A 23298-nucleotide genomic window follows, 5' to 3' on the forward strand; every position below is an offset into this window, starting at 1 on the left:
CGCAACACATTCACAGATCATCATTAGATAATTTCAAGCCATCACTGGTATGCTGATAAAATTGTTCCTTTGTTGTTTGTAGATATGGAACAACATAATCTCCATCCAATTCAAAGATGAAGATTGCACAAAAAAGTGGAAACAGACCTTCACTTTGGACTTTGAAGGCAAATACAAAAAGGTGTGTGATGTGTGTTTCCTAGAATTTTGGTGATTTTGATATAAATATATATTTAACAAAAAATAAACTTACATGTATTTAACTTGTCTGTGTGGTTTTAGGAATCTGCTTTGGATCAAATTGAATTCTACTGCTCAAAGATAGAGGAACTCAGTGGTTCCCATCCACACGTTGCAGCGAGTATAGAGAGGTGTGCTCTTGAGGCTGTAACATCTTTGTGCCAGGTATGAAGATGTCTCATATCATGTATTACATACAATGATGTGCAGTGGTTTAAGCCATTATAAGAAAATTAATAATGTTTTAATGGATAATTCCAATAATTATTGTCATTAATACAATGTTTACTACTATTGCATTGCTTATTTGTATCACTGAGTATGGATTCATGATGAAGAATAACAAACATCTTAAAGTTAAAAGTGAAAGCCAAAGTATGCATAGCAATCTATTTAATTGGCATAGTTCAGCACATTAAATTACATATACGAGTCACAGTTTTAAAGTGCAGATTATTTATTTAAAATAGTCTCAGTAACATTATGAATAAAATCTTTGTTTTTCTCTTACACAGACCAAGTCTGAGGGCAAACTGTTTGAGAGGTTTAAGATAAACTGGAAGTTTGGGAGTCTCATCTCAGCTATTATCCAGAAATCCTGGCCAAGGGACCGTCAAGGAAATTATCAGGAAGCTGAAGAAGTCATCCTTCAGCACCTTCTCTCCTGGGATGCTGCCAAAGAAATTTTCCAACTACACGGTATCTTCTTAGAACTATACTGATCAGTGACAACATGCATACACTGAAATAACCCTCTGTAGGTTAGGGAAACAGAAAATGACAACTTGCTATGATCTCTTGATTTGTCACGGTTGGAGGTAGGTACCTTCAGCACTCCAACCTTAAGTAGAGGAGGCCTCAATTTGTGAAAAAGTCAAGCACTGTAATCACTGATGTGGTTTTAAATAAAACATTGACATTCATTTTGTTTAATTACAGGCACAGAAGAGAGGCTGATTGAGAAGCTCTCTCAAGATGCCAGGGACAGGATTGCTATAGCCATATCATCCTTCACAGCCGTCAAGAATCAACTGGTCACTGGACACATTACGATCAGCCTGCTCAATATAATTTTGGAGAGGAGAGACGCCTTCTTAGAACTGCTGAAGATTGGTAATAACTGTGTGATTAGGTTAAATAAGATTTAATAAATTACCCCAGAATAGGCATATTTACTTGATACTATGTTTATAGTAGACCTTGTGGTAATACTTAGGAATGTGTTTGATTTGATATTAACAGACTGCCTGTCTGAGAAAGAAGAGTACAAAGATATTGACAAAATGAGGAGGCTGTTGAAGTGCAGAGGGGATGAAGTGAAAGCTGTCTATCATGAGAAGAAACTTGTGGATATCTTCCTAACCATGAGCCATAAACTTGAAGAACATATGACAGGTATGATGGTTGCACTAGGTGAATAAGAGCTTGGTTTGTTATAGTTGCAGCAAATGTAACATCTGTTTATTCTGTGATAGTTGATGTTGCCGAGATGGAAGAGAGACAAAAGGTCAACATTGAGGTCATGCCCCTAGATGATTTTATGGAAGTTCATGGGTTTGATCAGCTGCCCTCCCCTATGGCTGGTATTGTCACCTACTTCAATCTGGATGAAGATATCAGAAAAATGTCAGAGGTCCTGTACACCTTCAAAGACAGTTACTTATTTCAGGTGTGTTGGGAGAAACAAGCCAAAATCCTGGCCAACGAAGAAATGGAGGATGAACATGAACATGAACATGTGGTGGACATTAGGGCAACACCTGATATGATACATGATGACATTTTTGTCATTTGCTATGACGATTACAAAAACATCTACACTTGTCTGAAGAATGGCAGTATAAGACTCGAGGAAGTCAACAAGCTTTTCAGGAACTACAAGGGCAAATATGATGACCTTGCGCAGGACCTAGACATCATGTGCAGAATTGACAAATCAACCGACAAACAGTGGATCCATGCCAGGGTTCAACAGATCGAGCAGTATCACGAGCTTCATCTGGCTGTGGTTTCAGCTGAAATCATTATGAATGTCAAAGAGACACTTTGTCTTCAGGGAGATTTCAAGGTTCTGGAGACACTCACAGAAGTTGTAAGTGGCAAAGTTTGAACTTTTTAAACTATACCCCAGTTTAAATGATGTTAGTGTATTTTAAGTAGTTCCTTTTAAAAGCAATAAGTTTGACAGCACAGTAAACCGTACTAGCATCTTGCCTTTGTTATCTTTCAGAGTCATGCAGACTTTCAGAAGGAGCAGCTCAATCGGATTGACAATGACTTGATGCAGGCAAAGAAGATTCTGGTGGACATCACTGAGCCCCGTAGACTGTGCTTGAAGGAACTGAAACTCAGAGGAAACTTTGTGAACTGGGTTAAGGACTCACTTGAAGGTAAGGTTGGTTATCTGCTCTAGTCACAATGGCAGTCCATTTTATTGCTCATCCAGCCAACATATTCTTTAAAAACTGTTTGTTTTTTCAGACATCAATGAGCTGAAAGTCTTTGTTGACCTGGCTTCAATCTCTGCGGGAGAGAATGACATGGATGTGGACCGCGTTGCTTGCTTTCATGATGCTGTCCTTGGCTATTCCTCAATGCTTTATGAGCTCAAGCCAGATTCTGGATTTCCTGCCTTCAAAGAGGTGTTAAAAAAGCTCTGGAGAGCTTTGGAAAATGACAGCAATCTGCCAAAGAAACTGGTAAACAGAGAGCTAATAATGATAATAATTTGACTGCTATCACTTTATTATAATTAAGCCTTTGAAATGGGGATGATCATGGCTTCTTTAATTAACAAGGAGCGACTTATTACACTGATACCACAGAGAGTTGTTTATGCTTTGTGGACATTAAGTCACTCAGAGGTAGATGATATTGTTTGTTCAGTGATTCTTTACAACATGGTTCTGAGCAACCTGTTCAAAGTTAAACTAAGAGGGACTCACACTTTTGACTTAATTTTAATGCCTTTTAGAATTCATTAATGCCTAGATGGTTATGAATTTGGTGTTGTTATAATTTATCTGAGCCAAACTCGAAGTGTTTGTATTAACAATAACCTTAACACTGTAAAACAAAAAATGAAGATTATGCAACTATTAAAACTTGTATCTTCCTTTTAGCGGGACAGTGCACGTCATTTGGAATGGCTGAAGACTGTGAAGGATAGTCATGGGTCAGTGGAGCTGTCATCTCTCTCATTGGCATCAGCCATCAACAACAAGGGTATCTACCTGATCAGTGCTCAAAGAGTAAAAACGGTAAATAATAAAATGAAAGATAATGTCCATGCAGTTCAGGGGTTGTCTCTGAGAACAAGGTTCCTTTCAAATGACAGTATGTATGAAAGTGCATTTCTGTTTTTCAATCTAGTTGAGTCTTGACACTGCCCTGAAGCTGCAGATTCCAGAAGAGCATGATGAGGGTCAGCAAATGCGCGGTTATTCTCTTGAAGAACTGCGGGAGCTGCAAAACAAACTCATGCTGATGTCTGGGAAAGGGGAACAAGGGCAGAATGAAGTCGATCACTTTGCAGAGGTGAATTGAAATGTTTCCCTTTTTATACTTTAATTTTTTACATAGGCTATTTTGTTTAGCATAAAAGCTGAAATTCTACTACTGTACCAATACCAGCAATGCTTTTACTGCTCCCATTTGATGTACCACCAATAATAATAATTATAATGATTAATATTTAGCAGAATGCCTTCTGTCTTTCAATATTAATAAAGTTGTTGCAAAAATATTTGCAAGATTAACAAAAAACAGAGTCAAAACACAAATTACAGTAATAAATACAATTCTAAAAACAAACAAATAATCAATTTTGTCAAATAGATATTTTATGAAAGGTACAAGGCTGATAATGATTGACTGACTGATTATATGTGATTTCCTTTCCTGGAGAAATCCTGCATATCTTCTGAATATTCAAAAATAATTAGATCTGACTTTAGGTTTTTTGTTTATCTTCTAGGTTTTTGACAGTGTTCAAAGACTAGCTGAGGCATTTATTGCCCTCCACACAGCTGGTAACCCTCTGTTCAGAAACTGGGAGGTGCAAATCAACTGTTGTTTAAACAGCAAAGAACCCAGCATTATAATGGACTTCAACCTGGACAGTGTTCTCAGTGTTAGTCATTGTGGAGGGTAGCATAGAAGAGCAACTTCCTGAACTTTGCAGGAAAATGGAGAAATGTCTGGACTACTGGATGGATTTTGTAGACAAACAGAGATCCCAACATTACTATTTGAACTACTACACAGCTGAGCAGATTGTCTACCTGTGCAGCAAACTGACTCTGCAAAATGTGACCAACTTGGAAGACCAAGTTCTTATGATGCTGTCCTTGGTCAAACCAAATTGCACTTCTACAGACCTGAGGCAAGCGTGGCATGAACTCCAGTATGAAATTCTCAAAACACCACAAGAGAAGAATGAAGATATTGAGTTTCAGACCTTTGTAGTGGTGCCAGGCAGTGATCTGGGAGACCTAGATGTCACCGAGGATCTGGGTCCCCTTCCAAGTGTTGTGGAGCAAGCGAATGGTTTGCTGAAATTTGATCTCATTTGGAATTCATATATGAAAGACATGAAGAATTTCCTCCCCCAAGTTCTTGATATAACAAGTCTTGGAAAACTGGTTGCAATACTGGCCAATAAAAAAGATGAATATGAAGAAGATGAAAGAGAAGAAGACATTTCTGATAATAACCTTGGGCATATGATTGCGAGGCAGTTGCCTCAAGGCCTGGTCACCGGAAGTCCTAACCTAATTATTTGCCCACATGAAGAGGTCTTGACGTCTTGCATCTCCATTTACATGAGCAGTGAGAATGAGATACTTCCCACCTATGATGAAGTCCTCCTATGCAACTCCTCAACCCCATATGAACAGGTGGAGTTATTTTTTAGACGCTGTCTTGGCACAGGCTACAGAGGACAGAAGATATACTCTCTACTCTATGGAGATCTGCTTACTTATGATGTCAGCTGTAAAGTTGAGAACTTTTTTCAGCGAATGAAGATGCAGAGCACGAAAGACTATAGACTTGTTATCATCTGCAGCTCAGAAAGAGAACACTCCTACCTTCCATCAGCTTTTAGCCAGTACAGATTGCATATTGTTCCCCAGGAGCCATTGGTTAGCATTCAGACTTACCTCCACAAACACTTCACTGTACCAGTACATCAATGTAGTGCTGCGGCTGTATTCAAAGACCGTCTGTGCGTTGGAGTGGTCTCGTCCAAAAGAGCTGGTGTTGGTGTGTATATACAGTACTGTAGTACTGATTGATATATTACTTAATATATAACTTATAACTAATATATTTCGTCTTGAATATTTTAGTCCTAAGACTCTAAGATTTTCCTATTTTTTTTTTTGCAGGTAAATCTCTTTATATCAAGAGGCTATATGAAAAACTAAAGCGCTCAACCGAAAAGCCAACAATGATGAAATGCATTCGCGTGATTGAACCTAGTGTTGATGAGAATGCCATTCTTCAATCTCTGTTGAACACCCTGAAGACTACAGAACTGCTTATGTTCCATTTCGACATCATGTCAACGGTAATAATAAATGAGTCTAATGTTAATTTTCAAGCCTTTTTAAATGGTTCATTGGTATGGTGTATTATAAATGGGTTGTGTTCTTTTCTATTTGAAAAAGGTGCAGAAAGGCCTTCATGAGTTTCTTTTCAAATTGTTGATCCTGCGCTATTTGATGGACTCAGAAGGAAAGATGTGGAGGTGCAGTAACGACCAGCTATATGTCATAGAGATTTTAGAGCCAACAGTGAAGTCAACAAGAAATGCTTTACCACAGGTAAGTGCTTAAGACTTTTGTACTAAAACAAATCATTAGTTTTCTGATGTTAAACCCCTACTGATCGTACAATATACTTTTCTCTCTCCTCTCCATATGCTCTAAATGTGAAGAACACATTCACAGATGTATTCCCAAACATTTTCTGCCGACCGCCCAAAGAGGTGCTAATGATAGAGATGAGTAAGCAAGAAGACCCTGCTATTGTGAGCACTGATGACCCACTGATGGATGATAAGGAATTCAGGAGTGCAGCCTTTCAGCGTCCATACCAGTATCTCACACGGTTTCATAACCACATTGATCTTGATGTGTTCACATATCAGGGTGTTGAGGGCTCCTATGTGGAATGTCTTCAGATGCTTCTCATGTACTGTGGCATTATGGACCCATCTTGGGCAGAACTAAGAAATTTTGCATGGTTTCTTAACCTTCAGCTGCAAGACTGTGAGACATCTGTTTTTTGTGATGCCTCTTTCATTGGTGATACACTAGCTGGATTCAAAACCTTTGTGGTGGACTTTATGATTCTGATGGCAAAGGACTTTGCCACTCCATCACTCAGCATCTCTGACCAAAGTCCTGGCAGGCTGCAGATGGACTTGACTGGTGTCCAAGATGAAGACTTGGCTCCTTTCCTGATTAGGAAGAGATGGGAAACAGAACCACATCCCTATATTTTCTTTAATGATGACCATGTATCCATGACCTTTGTTGGTTTTCATCTTCAGCCCAATGAACAGAACTCTGTTGATGCCATTGAGCCCACTTCAGGAAGAGTGATAAAAAAGAATGTCATGACAAGAGCATTGTATGAAGGCTTACAGCTGCAGAGAGTCCCTTTCAACATAGACTTTGATCACCTTCCAAGAGGGGAAAAAATAGAGAGGATCTGTAATGTTCTTGGTATCCAGTGGCCTCTAGACCCTGATGAAACCTTTGAACTTACAACTGACAATATACTGAAGATGCTGGCAATCCATATGCGGTTCAGATGTGGCATTCCTGTCATTATCATGGGTGAGACAGGGTGTGGCAAGACGAGACTCATCAAATTCCTTTGTGAGTTGCGGAGAAGTGGAGTGGCCACTGAGAACATGAAGCTGGTGAAGGTACATGGAGGGACAACTTCAGAGATGATTTACAACAAAGTCAGAGAAGCAGAAAGTATTGCTTCCATCAACAAACAAGACTATGGATTTGACTCTGTTCTCTTTTTCGATGAGGCAAACACTACTGAAGCCATCAGCAGTATTAAGGAGGTGCTCTGTGACAAGACAGTCAAGGGAGAACGTTTGACAACCAACAGTGGATTGCAGATTATCGCAGCATGCAACCCTTACAGAAAACACACAGATGAGATGATTGAAAGGTTAGAATCTGCTGGCCTTGGGTACAGAGTTCGAGCTGAAGAGACAGATGAAAAACTTGGCTCTATCCCTCTTCGCCAGTTGGTGTATAGGGTTCAAGCATTGCCCCCAAGCATGATCCCTCTGGTATGGGACTTTGGTCAGTTAAATGATCACACTGAGAAAATATACATCCAGCAGATTGTGCAAAGAGTGGTTGAAAACAAAGCTATCGATCACCAATACATCAGGTGGATCACTGACGTCCTTTCAGAGTCACAGAAGTATATGCGCACAAGAAGGAATGAATGCAGCTTTGTCAGCTTGAGAGATGTGGAACGCTGCATGCAGGCTTTTGTTTGGTTCTTTGACAGCCACACAATGTTTTTGGCAGAGCTTGAAAAGTTTTGAAAAGAAACAAAACGCTGATGCAAATGAAAGGTATCTGAGAACATCTGACGTCAAAGACCCTGTTCTCTGGTCTCTAGTTATGGCCATAGGAGTGTGCTACCATGGCTGCCTAGAAGAAAAGGAAGAATACAGAAAGAAAATCAGCAATAGCCTGCCAACACCATATAGCGCAACAAAGGTTATGCAGGAGATCTCACTCATGCAGGATTTACTCTTGAGTGGTGTACCAATGGGAGATACAATTGCAAAAAACAGTGCCCTGAAAGAGAATGTCTTCATGATGGTTCTCTGCATTGAATTAAGAATCCCTCTCTTCTTAGTTGGAAAACCGGGAAGTTCAAAATCTCTGTCTAAAACTCTGGTGGCAGATGCAATGCAGGGCCAAGCAGCTCATTCTGACCTCTACAAAAGGTTGAAACAAATCCATTTGGTGTCCTTTCAGTGTAGCCCTCACTCTACACCAGAAGGTATCATCAATACGTTCAAGCAATGTGGACGCTTCCAGGAAGGGAAGAACCTTGATGAGTACATTTCAGTTGTGGTTCTTGATGAGATTGGACTAGCTGAGGACTCTCCGAAGATGCCACTGAAAACCCTTCATCCACTGTTGGAAGAGGGATGCATTGATGATGAACCACTACCACACAAGAAGGTTGGATTCATTGGCATCTCCAACTGGGCTTTAGACCCTGCAAAGATGAACAGAGGCATTTTTGTCTCTCGGGGTGACCCTGATGAGAAGGAACTCATTGAGAGTGCTAAAGGCATATGCTCATCTGATGCGATGGTTTTAGAAAAGGTCAGGGATTTCTTCAAGCCCTTTGCATGGGCCTATTTAGAAATCTGCAGCGATAAAGGCAAGGGTTTCTTTGGCCTTCGTGACTATTACAGCTTGATTAAAATGATTTTTGCCATAGCCAAGGCTTCTCAACGGAAACCCACAGCAGAGGAAACTGTGAAGGCAGTGTTGAGAAATTTCAGTGGCAAGGATGATGTGGATGCAGTTGCTTTTTTCACCCAAGGACTGCAAATTGCACCCAATTTGGAGAACATCAGTGCTGTCGAGTTTGTGAGGGAAAATATAAAGGCAGTTGGACAAGATGAAGAATGTCGGTACTTGCTGGTGCTAACAAAAAACTATGCAGCTCTACAGATCCTACAGCAAACTTTCTTTTCAGAAAGTCACCCAGAAATAATCTTTGGATCCAGCTTCCCGAAAGACCAAGAGTATACCCAAATCTGCAGAAACATCAACAGAGTAAAAATCTGCATGGAGACAGGACAAACTGTTGTGCTCCTAAACTTGCAGAACCTCTATGAAAGTCTTTATGATGCTCTCAACCAGTACTATGTCTGCTTGGGAGGACAGAAATATGTTGACCTGGGACTGGGCACACACCGTGTAAAATGCAGGGTGCACAAAGACTTCCGGCTAATTGTCATTGAGGAAAGGGAGGTCGTCTATAAACAATTCCCAATACCTCTTATCAACAGACTGGAGAAACATTACCTGGATATCCAAACTGTCCTCAAAACTGAACAGAAGAGAATTGTGGATGAATTGAAGGAATGGGTGAGACTTTTTGTGTCTCTCAGCAGTCAACACGCAACAGTCGGTCAGATGCACAAGTACCAACCACCAGATGTCTTCATTGGCTACCACTCAGACACATGTGCTTCAGTGATTCTTCAAGTAATGGAGAAGCTAAATGGCAGTTTGGAGGATTCAGATCCTGAGAGAGCAATTCTTGATGAAGCAAAAGCCATGCTGCTCAGATGTGCTACACCAGACTCAGTTGTGCGGTTAGATTGCACAAGACTCCCCAAAGTGGAGAGTGAACATCTGGGCAGGGTCTACTTTGAAGAACTCAACAACAGCTGTTTGGCTGACTATGTACTTGCTCACACAAGACAGGAAGTCAATTGCAGCTCTTCCTTCACAGAGGTAATTTTAAAGTTGTCATACAAAACCAGTTTCAAATGTATTCTACCAACGCTATGAAGGCCTTACTAATTGTAATTTTAAACCATAGGTAACAACCTTCTCCAGACTTTTGACAGCATCTGACTTGGAACCACTGGGGCAAATATTGCATAGTGTTGAGCTTCTCTCACTCCAGCAGTTTGACACAGAACACTCCTTCCTAAAGAAGATCAGGTTTGTTGATATATTAAGAAATTGAAGATTTTACAGTCCAAACAGTTGGGGGGCCAATCATTTAAAATAAAGTACGTAAGAGTTATTATTACTCTCATTAATTAGAGTTATTAAGAATACAGTTACTAACGGTCCCTCATTAAATCCATGTCTCTTTCAGGAACTTCCTCTCATCTGAAAATGGAAGCAGTAACATAGGGCCCTGCAGCAAAATCCTAATAATTCAGTGTGATTTTGGTGAAGCCTCTCACAGTGCCAATCTTATTGCATCTGCAAAGTAGGTCCAAGATTTCCTCTGTGTTGGGTATTGCACCTCTGTGTACTTTTACCTATATAAATTTTTATTGTTCATTTTTAGGTATTCATCAATAAATGAAATCAACAAAATAACTCAAGAGAGCAGAGGAACCAGGGTGTTTGTCTACTTTATCACCAGACTGCCAAGAATGGAGGGCGGGACTTCCTATGTTGGCTTTCATGGAGGTAAGGCTAATACAACTATTAAATAAAATGGCGATAACAGTGAATCGAGGATAATCTGAACATGTTAATATTTACAGGCCCTTGGAGATCTATTCACATTGACGACCTCAGACAATCAAAAGACATCATTTCAGACATCAAAGCACTGCAAAACATGACAATCAGTCAGATGTTTGAAACAAAGATGAATCAGCCTGAAGGTAAAGTGTTGAAAAATAAATGAACTTTTTTTTTCTCATAAAAATTTTTGATTGGACTTAATTTTCAAAATTCTTTTCCACAGCCATGGAGGTGGATGACATGTATACTGAGGATGTGCAGGAAGAGGCAGAGATAAATGTGGGTAGATGTCACATTTCTTCTATTGTGGGAAAACTTATCGTTATTCATGTTTTATCTTCCATTAACTTAACATCTACAGTCATAACAAGGAACTTAAGTGCAAGTTTGGAAAAAGGTGTCGTCTTTATCTGTGCACACTGTTGCCTGATAATAGTGACGATGTTGTTATATAATTGGCTTATGTGACACTTGCTTTTAACCTGTGTGTCCTGCTGCAGGACACGGATGATGTTCTGGACACTACAGCACTTCTGCAGAGCTGTGTACATAGTGCGGTGGGCATGCTGAGAGACCAGGTGGAAAGTGGCCTTCGCAGTACTCAGAGAGTTGAGATCTTACTGACACTCCTCAGAAGCGATGAAATTAATGGTACAAACGGCACCTTTTATTAATTTATTTTTTTGCTAAAACAGTTGGTGGTTTTATCATGTTATCTGGTGCTTTTCAGGTAAATTTCTACAAATTGTGAAGAGGCGTCTTCACTCATTGCTTGTGACTCATGATGACAACACCTTCAAAAGCAATTGGGTGATTAAAGAGGCTTCGAACATTGATGCCTTGCAAGAAGGAGGCACCTTCAGGTGAGGGCTTCATCTGCAGACAATATAATTTCACTTGTATACATATTACTATATTTTTATTGGCACTTAAAACATTTTTTGTTCGTGACAGGCATACATTGTGGAAACGTGTTCAGGCTGTGGTTGTCCCCCTCTTGGCACAACTGGTTTCAGTCATTGATCGCGACCAGAACATGAACATCCTGCTAGACAGAAACTGTGGTGAATCTGTTAAAAGGCTGTGGTTGGATATCTTTGGCGATGATAAGCTACTGGAAATCTCACAACTCACACTAGACCACAAGTAAGTGGTGCCAATATCACACTTCGTATAAAGGTTAACAAATTCCTATAACTATTACGTTTTAAGAAATAATTGCCTTACGTATTTTAAACATTTTAACAGCTCAGAGACAAGAACAATCATTGTCCAGAACTACATTTCCCAAAGTAAGAACATGAGCAGCAGCATGCCTTTCAGCTGGAGGATCAAGGACTACTTGGAGGAACTCTGGGTTCATGCAGTTCATCGTGAAGGTAATGAGCTATTATTAGCTATTATGCAATATTTTGAATACACAACAACATGTCATGTTGTTGTGTATTTTTCGCATTACATTAAATTTAAATTTGTTTTAGGTCAAACTCAAGAAGAGTTTCATAAGTTCTTTTGGAAGACCCCATTGGGACGACACATTGCAAAAGCAGACCCAGAGATGCAGACAGAGTTTTTTCAACGCTACCTTCAGGATTTCATCTCAATGACCATGAATGTGACTTGCCAGCAGGACCTAGAGGTAGTTTTCTCTGTTATACTTAATGCCTTTAAATATTATCTATTAATATACATCCGTGTGTTGATGTGTACATTTATAATTTATCTGCTTTTTTTTTAAGCTCCTGTCTGGTGCCTTGAATTGTTGCGTCAATGAACTGCGGTTGCAGCTTAATGATACAGAAACCGTGTCTTCACTGTCATGGGTCCATGCTGCTTATCATGAGTTTAAGAACAGACTGCAGAACCTCTCCAGAATGATCTGCATCGAGCGTCAGGTGACCCAGGACCTACTGACGAAACTTCATACCAGTGACTTTAATGAACTGGTGAGACTCTTTACAGTATATTAGTATTTCATAAAAAGCTTTTCTGTTTTGCCTCATTTAAATTTTTTCAGTTACCAAATTGCACTATGGGGTGGATGGTGTTTAAAAAATAGCAAAATTCAGATATCCATAAAAAGTGAGTGTGATATTCTTAACATATTAGACACCAAATACCAAGATAATACAGTGCACAAGCTGATGCAGATATATATTAGTAGGGAGAAAGTAAGAAATACTGCCCCTAACCCTTACCAGCTTATGGTTCAAAGAATGTATACAACCCAAAAATGGATGCTGATAATGATTATACGAATAAATTATGCTATATTTAATTTTATTTACATTGCACATCTGGTATACTGCAGTGTGTGGTGATCATATGTCATCTGTTTACAAGGTACTTGATGTGTATGCTGCTTTTGCGTGTGTGGAATACTTGGAGCCTAGAATCCTGGACACAGATGCCCAAAGACAAACTTGGCTCAGACAAGTTAAAAAACTCCAGGTTCCCATCGAGCTGATCTGCTCTGAGGACAGTGTGAGATGTTATGGAGAGAGGAGCAAGGCGATTGTCTGCAGAGTCCAGTCAGTAAAACCTACTAAACACTTCTTCAAAATTGTCCTTGTCGTGTACATACTGAGGATGATATGTGTACGTAGTCTCTAGATGCCATTATCTGTATTTAGTTGGACGCCTAATCGTTTGTTTGTTCTCAGAACTGGATGGAACCGAATATTTTCTTTGTCTCTGTTTGTGGAGCACATGTTGTTGGGAATCGAGGAGGTGGAGAAGAAGCTGACACCTCTTGTTTTGGAGCATACTAGAAGGCTTAGCCAGGTTGGTTTGGGTTTTTGTACTAAGCTGAAGTTTAACAATATGAAGTCAGTGTATTTCTTATCCTACCACAAAACTGCATCCACCTATAATAACTTATGCCTTTTCTGATCTCTCAACAAGATACTGGAAAAAAATTCTGATCTCAAAACTCAGCAGTCATTTGAGGCGGTAATTACTTTGCTCAAAACCTGCAAAGATGGAGCAGTTGAACGCATCTTCAGGTAGAAATTCAGTTATGCAACATTTTATTAGTAACTAACCTATTGTATTTTTTTCCACCATGGTCTTCACCTGTTGTTATTGTTTTATCCAGGTTTGGCCTTACATTGTGCCCAGTGTGTATGGGAGACCCCCAGGATCCACTCTGCCTGCCATGTCAGCACATCTACTGCGTGACCTGTATCAAACTGTGGTTGATCCCGGGTCAGATGTACTGTCCTCTCTGCATGCAACAAGTTTCCGATGACTTTGCTGTAGTTCCTTCTGATGAGATAAGGTTAGTAACTGTATGTGCAATAGAAACAAAATCAAATGATTGCATTTTGGTTTGTTCCTCATAACATTCAGAGATATGTGTTTCTTTCCACACACACAAAATATGTCTGAGATACCATGATCTGCTGTGAACTGATCTGATTAATTAATAGGCTATCAATTTGCTATACAGTTTTTAATAAACACAACAATATGTAATAAATCTGTTTAACTGCGTTTCTTGTGCAGGATCCTCATCAAACAACATGCTCAGTTCAGGAAGCAGTGCAATGCTTTCTTCATAGACCTGGTGTCCACTGTGTGTTTCAAAGACAACTCACCCCCCTGTTCAGCTGTCATTGGTCATTTATTGTCCTTTCTCATGGTGGAGGCCACTCCGGTTGCTTTTCTGAGAGGTACAACCCTGAAAAGTTTTGTTACTTGTGTACCATATTGTCTCAGCTAATACATGTTTTGTTTGCTTTGACTATTTGACTTTCTGTTTTTCCAGCTAATCGTCAGATTCTTACAAAAGCGCTCTCCCCATTTGACGAGTCTGTGGATAAAAATCCTGTTGTTCGGTCAGTAGTGCTGAAACTCCTGCTGAAGTACAGGTGAGGAGTCTAGTTGCATACTGTACAAGACCTAATTACTTATGTACATTCCTGAATGTTTTAACAGTATTTTTATATGAATTCTATTTCTTTTAAGCTTTGACGAAGTTAAAGGTTACCTGCAGCAACATCTGGTGGCAGTTGAACAGAGCAAAATCTTGGAGGAAACAGACAAAACTGAACTGTACTGCTTGTATATTAACTGCCTGGAGGTACAAATTAATTCCAAATTTGCATGTGGGTTGCAAAAAGTGACATTATGATGCATATTTGATTTCACCAGGTGAAAAAATCTCCCTGTTTTCCTCTACCCTTTAATTTCTCTAGGATTCCATGTTTGAGAGGTTGCAGTTCAGGTCCATTGCAGACCAGCAGTCATGGCTGCAAGATGAAAGGACCTTTCTGACTGAGTACTTGAAATCATGTGGACAATCAGCTGAAACAGCCACTGTAGAGTACCTGCAGCAGGTGGCCAGAGTGCGCATGGACCTGGATTTGGCCGCTCGTCTCATTGTGGAAAATGTTAGAACTAATGGTGTGTAACTAGGATGAGGATACTGCAATATTCTGCATTAGTGTGTTGTATACAACCCATTTATAATTCTTTTGACGCTGTCTTTTTAATATTAAACCAGAGTCGCATGAAGGTGGTCAAAATGTCACCTTCCTAACCAGCGTGAAGGAGTTGTGTAGAAGCAGTAGAAATGACTGGTATCGTGTCTACTTAATTCGTAAGATCTGCAGCCAACATGGAGTGGAGTTTGTGCTGAAACTCCTCAAAGTGGACACAATGCGCTGGCTCTTCCCTGAAGAAGTTCTTCAAAAGGTTCAGTGTTCCACTGTGTGATTTTCAGTGCAGTACCCAAACAAAGGCATTTTATAAATGAAAGTTCACTGTAAGACACATACTAATCAGTGGTTCAATTTCTTTTCATCTAGAGTGAAGGAGCTACCCCTGTAGATCAGTATCTTGTGTGTGGGGAAGACTACAAGACTATCAGAAATGCTGTGGCAAAAATGGTTATGGAAGGCAAAGTGGATGGCCTGGAGGAGACTTGCAAGGTAATGCTGCCACATTCTCTTATTAGCAACAAAATCAGGCCCTTCTTTCGCGTGCTTGTTAATGTTGGTATTTTGTTGTTGTCTTTTCTTGTCTTCATAGGGCTGCAGATGCTTACCCCAGTGGACAACAGTTTACCTTCTGCTGGCTCTGTACAGAGAAGTCACCACTCTTTACAGAGACGCCAATGTTAGCTTCCATCCCAAGCCAGAGGTACAACCTTACATCATGACTATATGAGCTGCAACATATCTGTTTACTTTTGTATGCAAATAACCATAATGAGACGGTTGTGTACCAACAGCAATTGGCAGTTATGGACACCTTCATTCAATCCTCCAAATTCCTTGACCGGCCAGAATTGAAGGCCTTTGCCCAGTCTTTGGTGAGTAACCGACTGGGCCCACTGGCTGCTCGTCCTGGGACTTCCGGTGCCCAGTGTGTGTTGGTGGATTTAACTATTCACCTGGCTGCTGTCTTGCTCTGTGGGAACCAAGCGATCTTAGGTCCGCTACAGCAGCTGGTAGTGACTCCTGAGAACATGCAGGTACAATATAGTGTCAGATGCTTTTAGTGCTACAGTATGAACTAGGCCTCTTTTTATTGAACTGAGTTGAATGTGTTTATCTGTTGGTGTAGGCGGCTTTCTTGCCCACCATGCCAGAAGATATGTTAGCAGTGGCTCAACAAGCTCTGGGAATATTGCAGTGGTACCGTAAGTATTAAACAAAAGGATTATACATCTGGAATGTGTCTGTTAAAGATGTTGAACAGTAAAGACTATAACCACTTTTGTAATCATGTTTGATTTGGTCTTACTATAGATTGTCCGAATGGCCACCTCTGCACCATCGGAGAGGTATGTTATGTTCAGTCTGACTCAGCATTTTGAGTCTCCCCATTTTGTAGCCGACTTTTATTGCCGGTATATTTAATTGCGGTTGTCTTCTCCTCTTTGTTCTAGTGTGGCCGGCCCATGGAAACTAGTCGTTGTTTGGACTGTGGTGCCATTATTGGAGGAAACAACCACTTACCTGTGCAGGGATTTCAAGCTGTTCAAATGCAGTATGTTATTTACTAACAATCCAATTAACAGTTCATTATTAAATACCATCTGTATTTATCTATGCACTCACGTCTTCTTACAGGGGCGACCGCACTCAGACTGGTCATATTCTTGGTGACCCCAGTCGCAGGGAAAATCCAGACATGCTCGACACAAAGAGCATTTCCCCAGTTTCCTACACTCTTGTCCGCATGCTCACTCACATGGCCATGCTGCTCGGCGCCTGCAGCCACCCACAGGTAGCTTGGACAAAATAATGACAATTCCAATTAGACTGAAACATACTGTACTTGATGTTGCAGTGTTTGGAAACAAACTTTGCATTGAACAGGAATTAATTTTAGCTGTTATCTTTTGTTTGTATTTATAGTATATCGCTGCCATCATCAAGCCTCCTGTCCCCGACCCGGGAGCTTTCCTACTTGCCCACCTGCGAAAAGACTTAAAACACCTTATTAGATGTCTGGGCAAGGGGACGGATGACACAGTCAGTGCTGTTCACCTGCTTATCAGCAGCATGTTGCAACCCCACCAGCAACATATATGTAAGGAACCACCATAATACCATTATATTATATTAACCATTCTAAAACTGTTATATGGTGGGTGGTCGTTATTTGGAGAGACATAATCAAAACAAAAAATGTCTGATTCTGAAAATTGTCCATCTAATTTCTTGCTGTTTAGTTGCCTCTGCCTTGTTGTATATTTTATGCTCTGTTCACTGTAGCTAATTGTTTTGTGTAATTTTCTAGTGTCTGTGCAGTTATGGATGTTTTTGGTGGTGTATGATATAATTTTAGGTCATTCAAGTCAGGCTTGTCTTGATTGTCCTTTCTAGCTTTGTAAATGGTCCAGATGATAAATATTTATTTAAATAATTAGCCAAAATAATCAAAATATTTGGTAGATTACTTTCAACTATTAAACACATTTTGTCTCCCTCTTAAGGGCCTGTCCCTTATGACAATAGGCTTTCCACCAAAGAGGCTAGAAATGGATGGGAGATGGAAGTGAGCACAGCCATCATCACACCTCATCTCAAGGTAGAAAAGTTTTCTATGTATTCTGAATAGGAACAATTGAAGTACTGACTTTGTATTAACAAACCAATTTGACCTTTTTGTAATAGATTTGCACATAACACATTGTAATCCTCTGTCATCTTCTCCTTCATAGCACTTGGATAAACAACTGAAGGAAGTTAGCACATTCATCCAGGCTGACTCACGAATCTCTGCCAATCCAATCATGAAGCTCATGTTTGGCAATCCTCGTCTCTTCTTGGCCTCACTTCCCTCAGATTCTCTGATCCATTGTTCTGCTGTGTGGAGCTGCAGAGAGAAAGTTTCTTTGATTAGCCTCACCCACATTGTGGAACAAAATGATGGCAAAGGCACCCTTCCTGTACTGTGGAAATTTCTGCATAGGGTAAGAAAATAGTGCCCAAAGACACTGTCTCCTATCAATTGGTAAAACCATTAATCATATAGGTAGGTGTATTAGGGGACATTTGTTGACTTGACAAGCGATTCTCTTACCTTCTAGGAAGCAGAGCTTCGGCTGGTGAGGCACCTTCCTGACATCCTCACACTCCAGAGGGTTCTGGTCAAGAAGTTTCAAAACATTACTGAGCTGACCTGTGACACCATTGCAGAATTCCTTGACAGTCAGAAAGCAGGTATCAAAACTTATTGTGTGCACCAGTGGTTCTCAGCTTTTCAACTGTATCATTCTCCAACACAAGAGATACACAAGAGTCCCCTGCAGCCCCTAATTACTGTACCTCTTTCTTTGATATGAAGCATACACTTTAAAGGCCTCTCTGCCAAGCATGGAGTTGTTTTAACCTTGAAGGAAATATTCGGAAACCGCATTCATAAATGAGCAAAGTCTCCTCCACGCGAGAGCCAGTGATGTGAACAGCTTCTTCTTAATCTCTGTCTGTCCAGTGATTTTTGTTTTTCATTTTCTATTTCTTCATGCAGATTCATTGAAATCCTGGTATAAAGAACACGTCAAAATCTTCCTGACAACATGGAATCAGCTCAGAGTGTCTTTGGCAACAAATGGTGAAGTACAGACATTATACACTGTTACATTGACACTAGTCTGCCCAACATCATGATCTAAGTTGAATTAAAATGTTGTCATTCAGGTGAGATTAAGATCCCAGCTGAGTTCTGTCAGAAGGACCTGACCCTCAAAAGCGACTTCAGGGTGCTGTTACCTCAGAGACAAGGCCTGGGCCTGTGCTCTACAGCCCTTATCAGCTACCTCATTGCCCTGCACAATGATCTGGTCTACTGTGTAGATAAATACACTGGAGAGGAGACCAGGTGGGGGCGCTCATGCCACATTTTTCTTACTTAAACATGTTTGACTGGAAAAAGACAGTGACCTTCCCCAAATGCATAGAATTTGTGTGTATTGACTGAAAAAGACTGAAGATGAGATTATTAGATATATGTCTGATTACTAAAGCCTATCATCATTTGAAATAAACAACATTAAAAGCACACTTTTAATGTACTTTAGTGTTGACTGACCAACACATAGTGACCCTTCTTGTTTATCCTTTTTCCAGCTACAAGGTGAGCCCTGCAGATCTGACAGACCTGCACGTAATTCGGTACGAGGTGGAGAGGGACCTGATGCCCCTGGTCCTGTCTAACACTCAGTACAGTATTGAGCGGGGCCAGGAGACCCTTCATGAATATGACTTGCCCAAGATCCAGCAGCAGATTGTCTCTCGCTTCCTAATGGGCAAACCTATCATCACCCTTATTGTGAGTAAATGAAAAACAGAGCACAGCGGCTTGAGCCCAAATATTGGCACAAAATTGTCAAGACATGTTCCCTCATGTCCATTTCTTTTACTAACAGGGCATCCCAACACTAGTGAACAGGCATGACCGCAACTATGAGAATATCCTGAAGGATGTTAGAGCAAAAGTCAAGCAAGTAAGTTGCAATATACAGGAGCTGCCCTATGGGAACCATGGTTCATTTATCACTTATCACACAAATCGCAGTAGATACATGCTAATGGGTCCATGACCTGTGTTTGTGTATCAACAGGAGCCTCTTCAGATGCTCACCCTGTTTGCCGTGTCTGGTGAGCTGCAGTCCTACAGTGAAGTGTGTGAGGCCTTGTCCACACTGGAAGTGGCCCTTGGTTTTCTTGCCACGACCGGGGGAGAGCCTCACATGCAGCTGTCCTGCTACCTGGAGGAGGTGCTGCAGATGGGAAACCAGATGGCGCCACATATCCTGAAGGTCAGCCTGTCTGAGACATTGGTTGTTTTCCCCTGTTGGACCCTCACAATCTCTCACTTCCACAAAAATCATCAGTCTCTCAGTTTGTTACTTTGTGTACAAACATGGATGTAATTCAAATTAGTGGGACCGACCCACTAAGCTTTAGGGTTGATGCTATACTTTTAGTCTGGGAGTGGGTAGAAAAAATGATGTTCTTGCTGTTTTGATTACAGGCACTGAGCATGTGCTATCTTAAGCATTGTGTGGCTCTGTGGCAGCTGCTGGCCTCGCTGAAATCAGAAAATATGCTGCGACTCAAGAGAGTAAGGCATTACACAGCACTACCACTACACAAAGATGAATATTATATCATTAATATATTTTGTTATGACTGCTAGTAGTACTTAATCTATGACTTTATTAGATTTTATACATTTGTATTAGTTTTAATGTATTCTTCACTCCTGTTTTCTACAGGATCCATTTGCAGGAGTCTCAGAGCAATACAAAAAGGCACTGGGTGAAGATGAACCCAGGCTGCTGACTGCTTTCTTCTCCAAGAGCAGCGCTGACACTTTCATGTTGGAGATGCATGAGTTCCTTGTGCTGGTCCTTAAAAAGCCCAATGCACCTGACACATACAGGCCTGACTGGGGGTAAAACAAAATGTTTTTTATTCCATTTTTTCGTTCTCAAACTCGAAGTTTATTTTGGTCTATGTTGAATATGTATTTTGTTTTAATTTGTATGGTTAAAACAAGAGTGCTTGTGTTACGTATCATGCCTTGAGCTAGACATGTCAGATAACTTATCTAAAATGCATGGTTTATCTCTTAAAGCTTGAAAGTTACACTGGTGAGTTACATGGAGGGTAAAGACCTGGACATCCCACCAGATGTGGAGGAGTACTTCCCAGATGAGATCTGCCTGTCCCATTATGTTGAAGCATGGAAGTTCATTGTCGCCTTCAGGCAGGAACGTGCTCAAAAACAATGAAGAAGAGACGGGAAGTGTTGATTTTCCTTTTTTCCTTTTTTGATTTTATAATGTTAAATCCTCCAGATAAAGTTTACAATCATGGGAAACTGACAGTATTGAAATGTGGGGGGTTTGCTGTATTTTGTATTTTGAACAACAAGTAGATGTGCCTTTTTAAAGATTAATAATGCAAAGCTTCGTAGTGCCACAGAATTAGTGTGCAGTTCAATTACAACTCACCTCTATGAATATGTAAACTTTAAGGTTTTTTTTTTTTGGTATTGTTTTCATAGCATCATCACATGTACAGAGTTTCTGTATGAATATGTTTGCTTGCACTTTTCATGTGAATCTGTTCAAAGTTCACAACTGTTCTCAGGTATAAATTGCTAAAACTATGGTGACTTGAATTGACACTGGGTTACATCACTTAATAATGAACACGGTGTCATTTTGCTTTCCATCTGTTTTTCTGTCACTGTCATGTTGCTACTTTGTCATTTGTAAACGTTGCACTTTCTTCCACTCCTTCTATTCACCTTTCTAAAAGACCTGTGTTTTTATTTCATTTAATGTTAATTAGACTCTTTGTTAATGTTAAGGATAATCACAGTACACATTACAATCAATACATCCAACATTCCAATAAAGCATGAATGTTTCCTTTGTCCATGTGTATTTTTATGAGCTAATAATACCTAAAATGCATATTTGAAATGTGGCATCTTATTCTTATTCCTGGAGATTTCTGGTGTGAGAATAAATATTTGTTAGAGACTTAGCAACAAGTAAGGAAATGAAATGTTGGTATGCACTTGGACGTGTACTTCCTGAGACTTGTTGTGACTTTTGCCATTGGTTTAGAAGAAATTTGTCAGCAGTCCTGTTTAAAACTGCATTACCACTACATTACCACATCACTTCTCTAGGCCAGAAATGAAGAGAGAAATCTGTGTTGTCACTATTAAAGCCTGATCTTCATAATACAGGTTTGTAGAGGGTTTTGATAGCTTGAACAAAGGACATGTCTGAAGGACATGATGCTTACAAGGCCTGGAAAAGGTTACAAAAAATGTTTAAAGAGTTTGGACTCCACCTGTTCAGGCAGATTAAATATAAATGGAGAGCATTGAACACCACTGTTACTGTTACCAGGAGTGGTTGACACACGAAGATCATACTAGTTCCACAAGGACCTTCATGGTAATATCTAGTAATCTAAGGGTCTTTCTTGTTGTGGATAATATCAGTATCCATGTGTCCACCATTAGGAGAACATTAGTAAACAGCTTACGTGCATGGTAGAGTTGCCAGGAGGAACCTATTCTCTTAGCAAAATGATGAGAGAAAGAAATGATTGTTTTGTGTATTGGTTGGTCTTCAATGTTGTCAACAATTTGTTTAAGACCTAGTGAAAAAGCCAGAAAACTATTTTATATATTTAACATTTTGTGGATGAAAAGTAGAACCTTTTGACTTGAATGTTAAGCATAGTTGTTGGTAACAACCAGTGCATTGCACTGTGAGGACTTTACCCCATCTGTGGAACATGGTGGTGTCCAGATCGCAGTGTCACAATCTGGGCCTGGGCAATCATTGATGGAACTATGAATTTGAGAGATCCAACCAAATTTTACAAGAAAACACCAGAGTATCCATGTTTGAACTGAAAATCAAAGGCTTCTCAAACTTTCAAGAGGCACTGTAAATTACTGACATCACTACCAATAGCCGAGAGAGGCTGCCCATGATGGAGTGTTCAGGAAATGACTGCCTGCCTAAGGTTACATGACTTTCTGACCCTCTGTTGGTGGGAGCTCAATGTGTTTCTGATCAGGCTGATGGAAATGATAAGGACAAGACTGCTGCTGGACGGCTCCTTAATTCAATTTCCTCTATACCAAAGCAGTGTTTAGCATAACAATGACAAATGGAAACATGCGCCTGTGAGAGTAAACCATGCCAACGACCACCCTCTGGGAGTCTGCAGTCAGTATACATGATATCCATAAGAGCAAATATAGAAGGAAGGTTTTATCTGTTTCCACTCAAGCCAGAGCTCTGATAGCAGCCATGTATTTAATTTTAAGATGACAGACAGAAAGCTGATTCCACCAGGCTAAGGTGATTTTGACACCCTGGCCTATCTAGCCTTGTCTTCACTGCTCATTAGTAAAGCTAAATTCACAAGTGGCCTGATTTGCACAAATACGTCCTGTGGAACAAGCCCCAGTGAGCAAATTCAATCACTTTCACTTCCACTTCTGCAGGTTTTAAAGCCGCAGTGCCAACGGTACATAGGAAAGGACAAAGAAACCAAACTCTTTTTACCACTTTTTAATCTCATTTGATGATATTCATTGATTTTGGACCAGAAGCATGGAGGTATTGTGACTGATGGAGCTGGATGTTGGTGTGCAGAAATGTCAGATTTAACTGTCGTGGCTGCACCCCTTGTGTAATGTGATATTAAGCGCCCTATTTAAAATGATCTGGTTTTGTTATGAGCCACATTTAAAACAAAATCCGTTT

The 23298-nt window shown here is 40.2% G+C and overlaps 1 protein-coding gene across 1 annotated transcript in view; it reads left to right on the forward strand.

Annotated features, from left to right (window-relative positions):
* Positions 1 to 21434, forward strand: part of LOC113158852 (E3 ubiquitin-protein ligase rnf213-alpha-like) — a 28443-nt gene extending 7009 nt beyond the window's left edge. The window contains 55 exon segments of the mRNA XM_026355138.1: positions 83 to 181; positions 283 to 405; positions 756 to 939; positions 1180 to 1353; positions 1483 to 1635; positions 1716 to 2332; positions 2471 to 2630; positions 2722 to 2939; positions 3363 to 3500; positions 3613 to 3777; positions 4217 to 4372; positions 4374 to 5505; positions 5631 to 5812; positions 5913 to 6068; positions 6182 to 7822; positions 7824 to 9773; positions 9862 to 9986; positions 10147 to 10263; positions 10345 to 10469; positions 10547 to 10669; positions 10753 to 10808; positions 11030 to 11180; positions 11260 to 11392; positions 11484 to 11675; positions 11778 to 11908; positions 12011 to 12168; positions 12269 to 12475; positions 12873 to 13060; positions 13193 to 13313; positions 13434 to 13534; positions 13627 to 13809; positions 14037 to 14203; positions 14299 to 14401; positions 14499 to 14613; positions 14729 to 14936; positions 15037 to 15227; positions 15341 to 15463; positions 15564 to 15674; positions 15766 to 16008; positions 16101 to 16176; positions 16286 to 16320; positions 16426 to 16526; positions 16610 to 16766; positions 16898 to 17072; positions 17479 to 17573; positions 17707 to 17958; positions 18076 to 18208; positions 18516 to 18599; positions 18686 to 18866; positions 19115 to 19316; positions 19414 to 19491; positions 19609 to 19806; positions 20022 to 20111; positions 20266 to 20444; positions 20628 to 21434. Of these exon segments, the coding sequence (XP_026210923.1) occupies positions 83 to 181; positions 283 to 405; positions 756 to 939; positions 1180 to 1353; positions 1483 to 1635; positions 1716 to 2332; positions 2471 to 2630; positions 2722 to 2939; positions 3363 to 3500; positions 3613 to 3777; positions 4217 to 4372; positions 4374 to 5505; positions 5631 to 5812; positions 5913 to 6068; positions 6182 to 7822; positions 7824 to 9773; positions 9862 to 9986; positions 10147 to 10263; positions 10345 to 10469; positions 10547 to 10669; positions 10753 to 10808; positions 11030 to 11180; positions 11260 to 11392; positions 11484 to 11675; positions 11778 to 11908; positions 12011 to 12168; positions 12269 to 12475; positions 12873 to 13060; positions 13193 to 13313; positions 13434 to 13534; positions 13627 to 13809; positions 14037 to 14203; positions 14299 to 14401; positions 14499 to 14613; positions 14729 to 14936; positions 15037 to 15227; positions 15341 to 15463; positions 15564 to 15674; positions 15766 to 16008; positions 16101 to 16176; positions 16286 to 16320; positions 16426 to 16526; positions 16610 to 16766; positions 16898 to 17072; positions 17479 to 17573; positions 17707 to 17958; positions 18076 to 18208; positions 18516 to 18599; positions 18686 to 18866; positions 19115 to 19316; positions 19414 to 19491; positions 19609 to 19806; positions 20022 to 20111; positions 20266 to 20444; positions 20628 to 20784 (12813 nt within the window). The 3' untranslated portion in view covers positions 20785 to 21434.
* The last annotated feature ends 1864 nt before the right edge of the window (positions 21435 to 23298 follow it).

The sequence above is a fragment of the Anabas testudineus genome, chromosome 8, assembly GCF_900324465.2.
Source record: "Anabas testudineus chromosome 8, fAnaTes1.2, whole genome shotgun sequence".
Classification (NCBI taxonomy): Eukaryota; Metazoa; Chordata; class Actinopteri; order Anabantiformes; family Anabantidae; genus Anabas; species Anabas testudineus.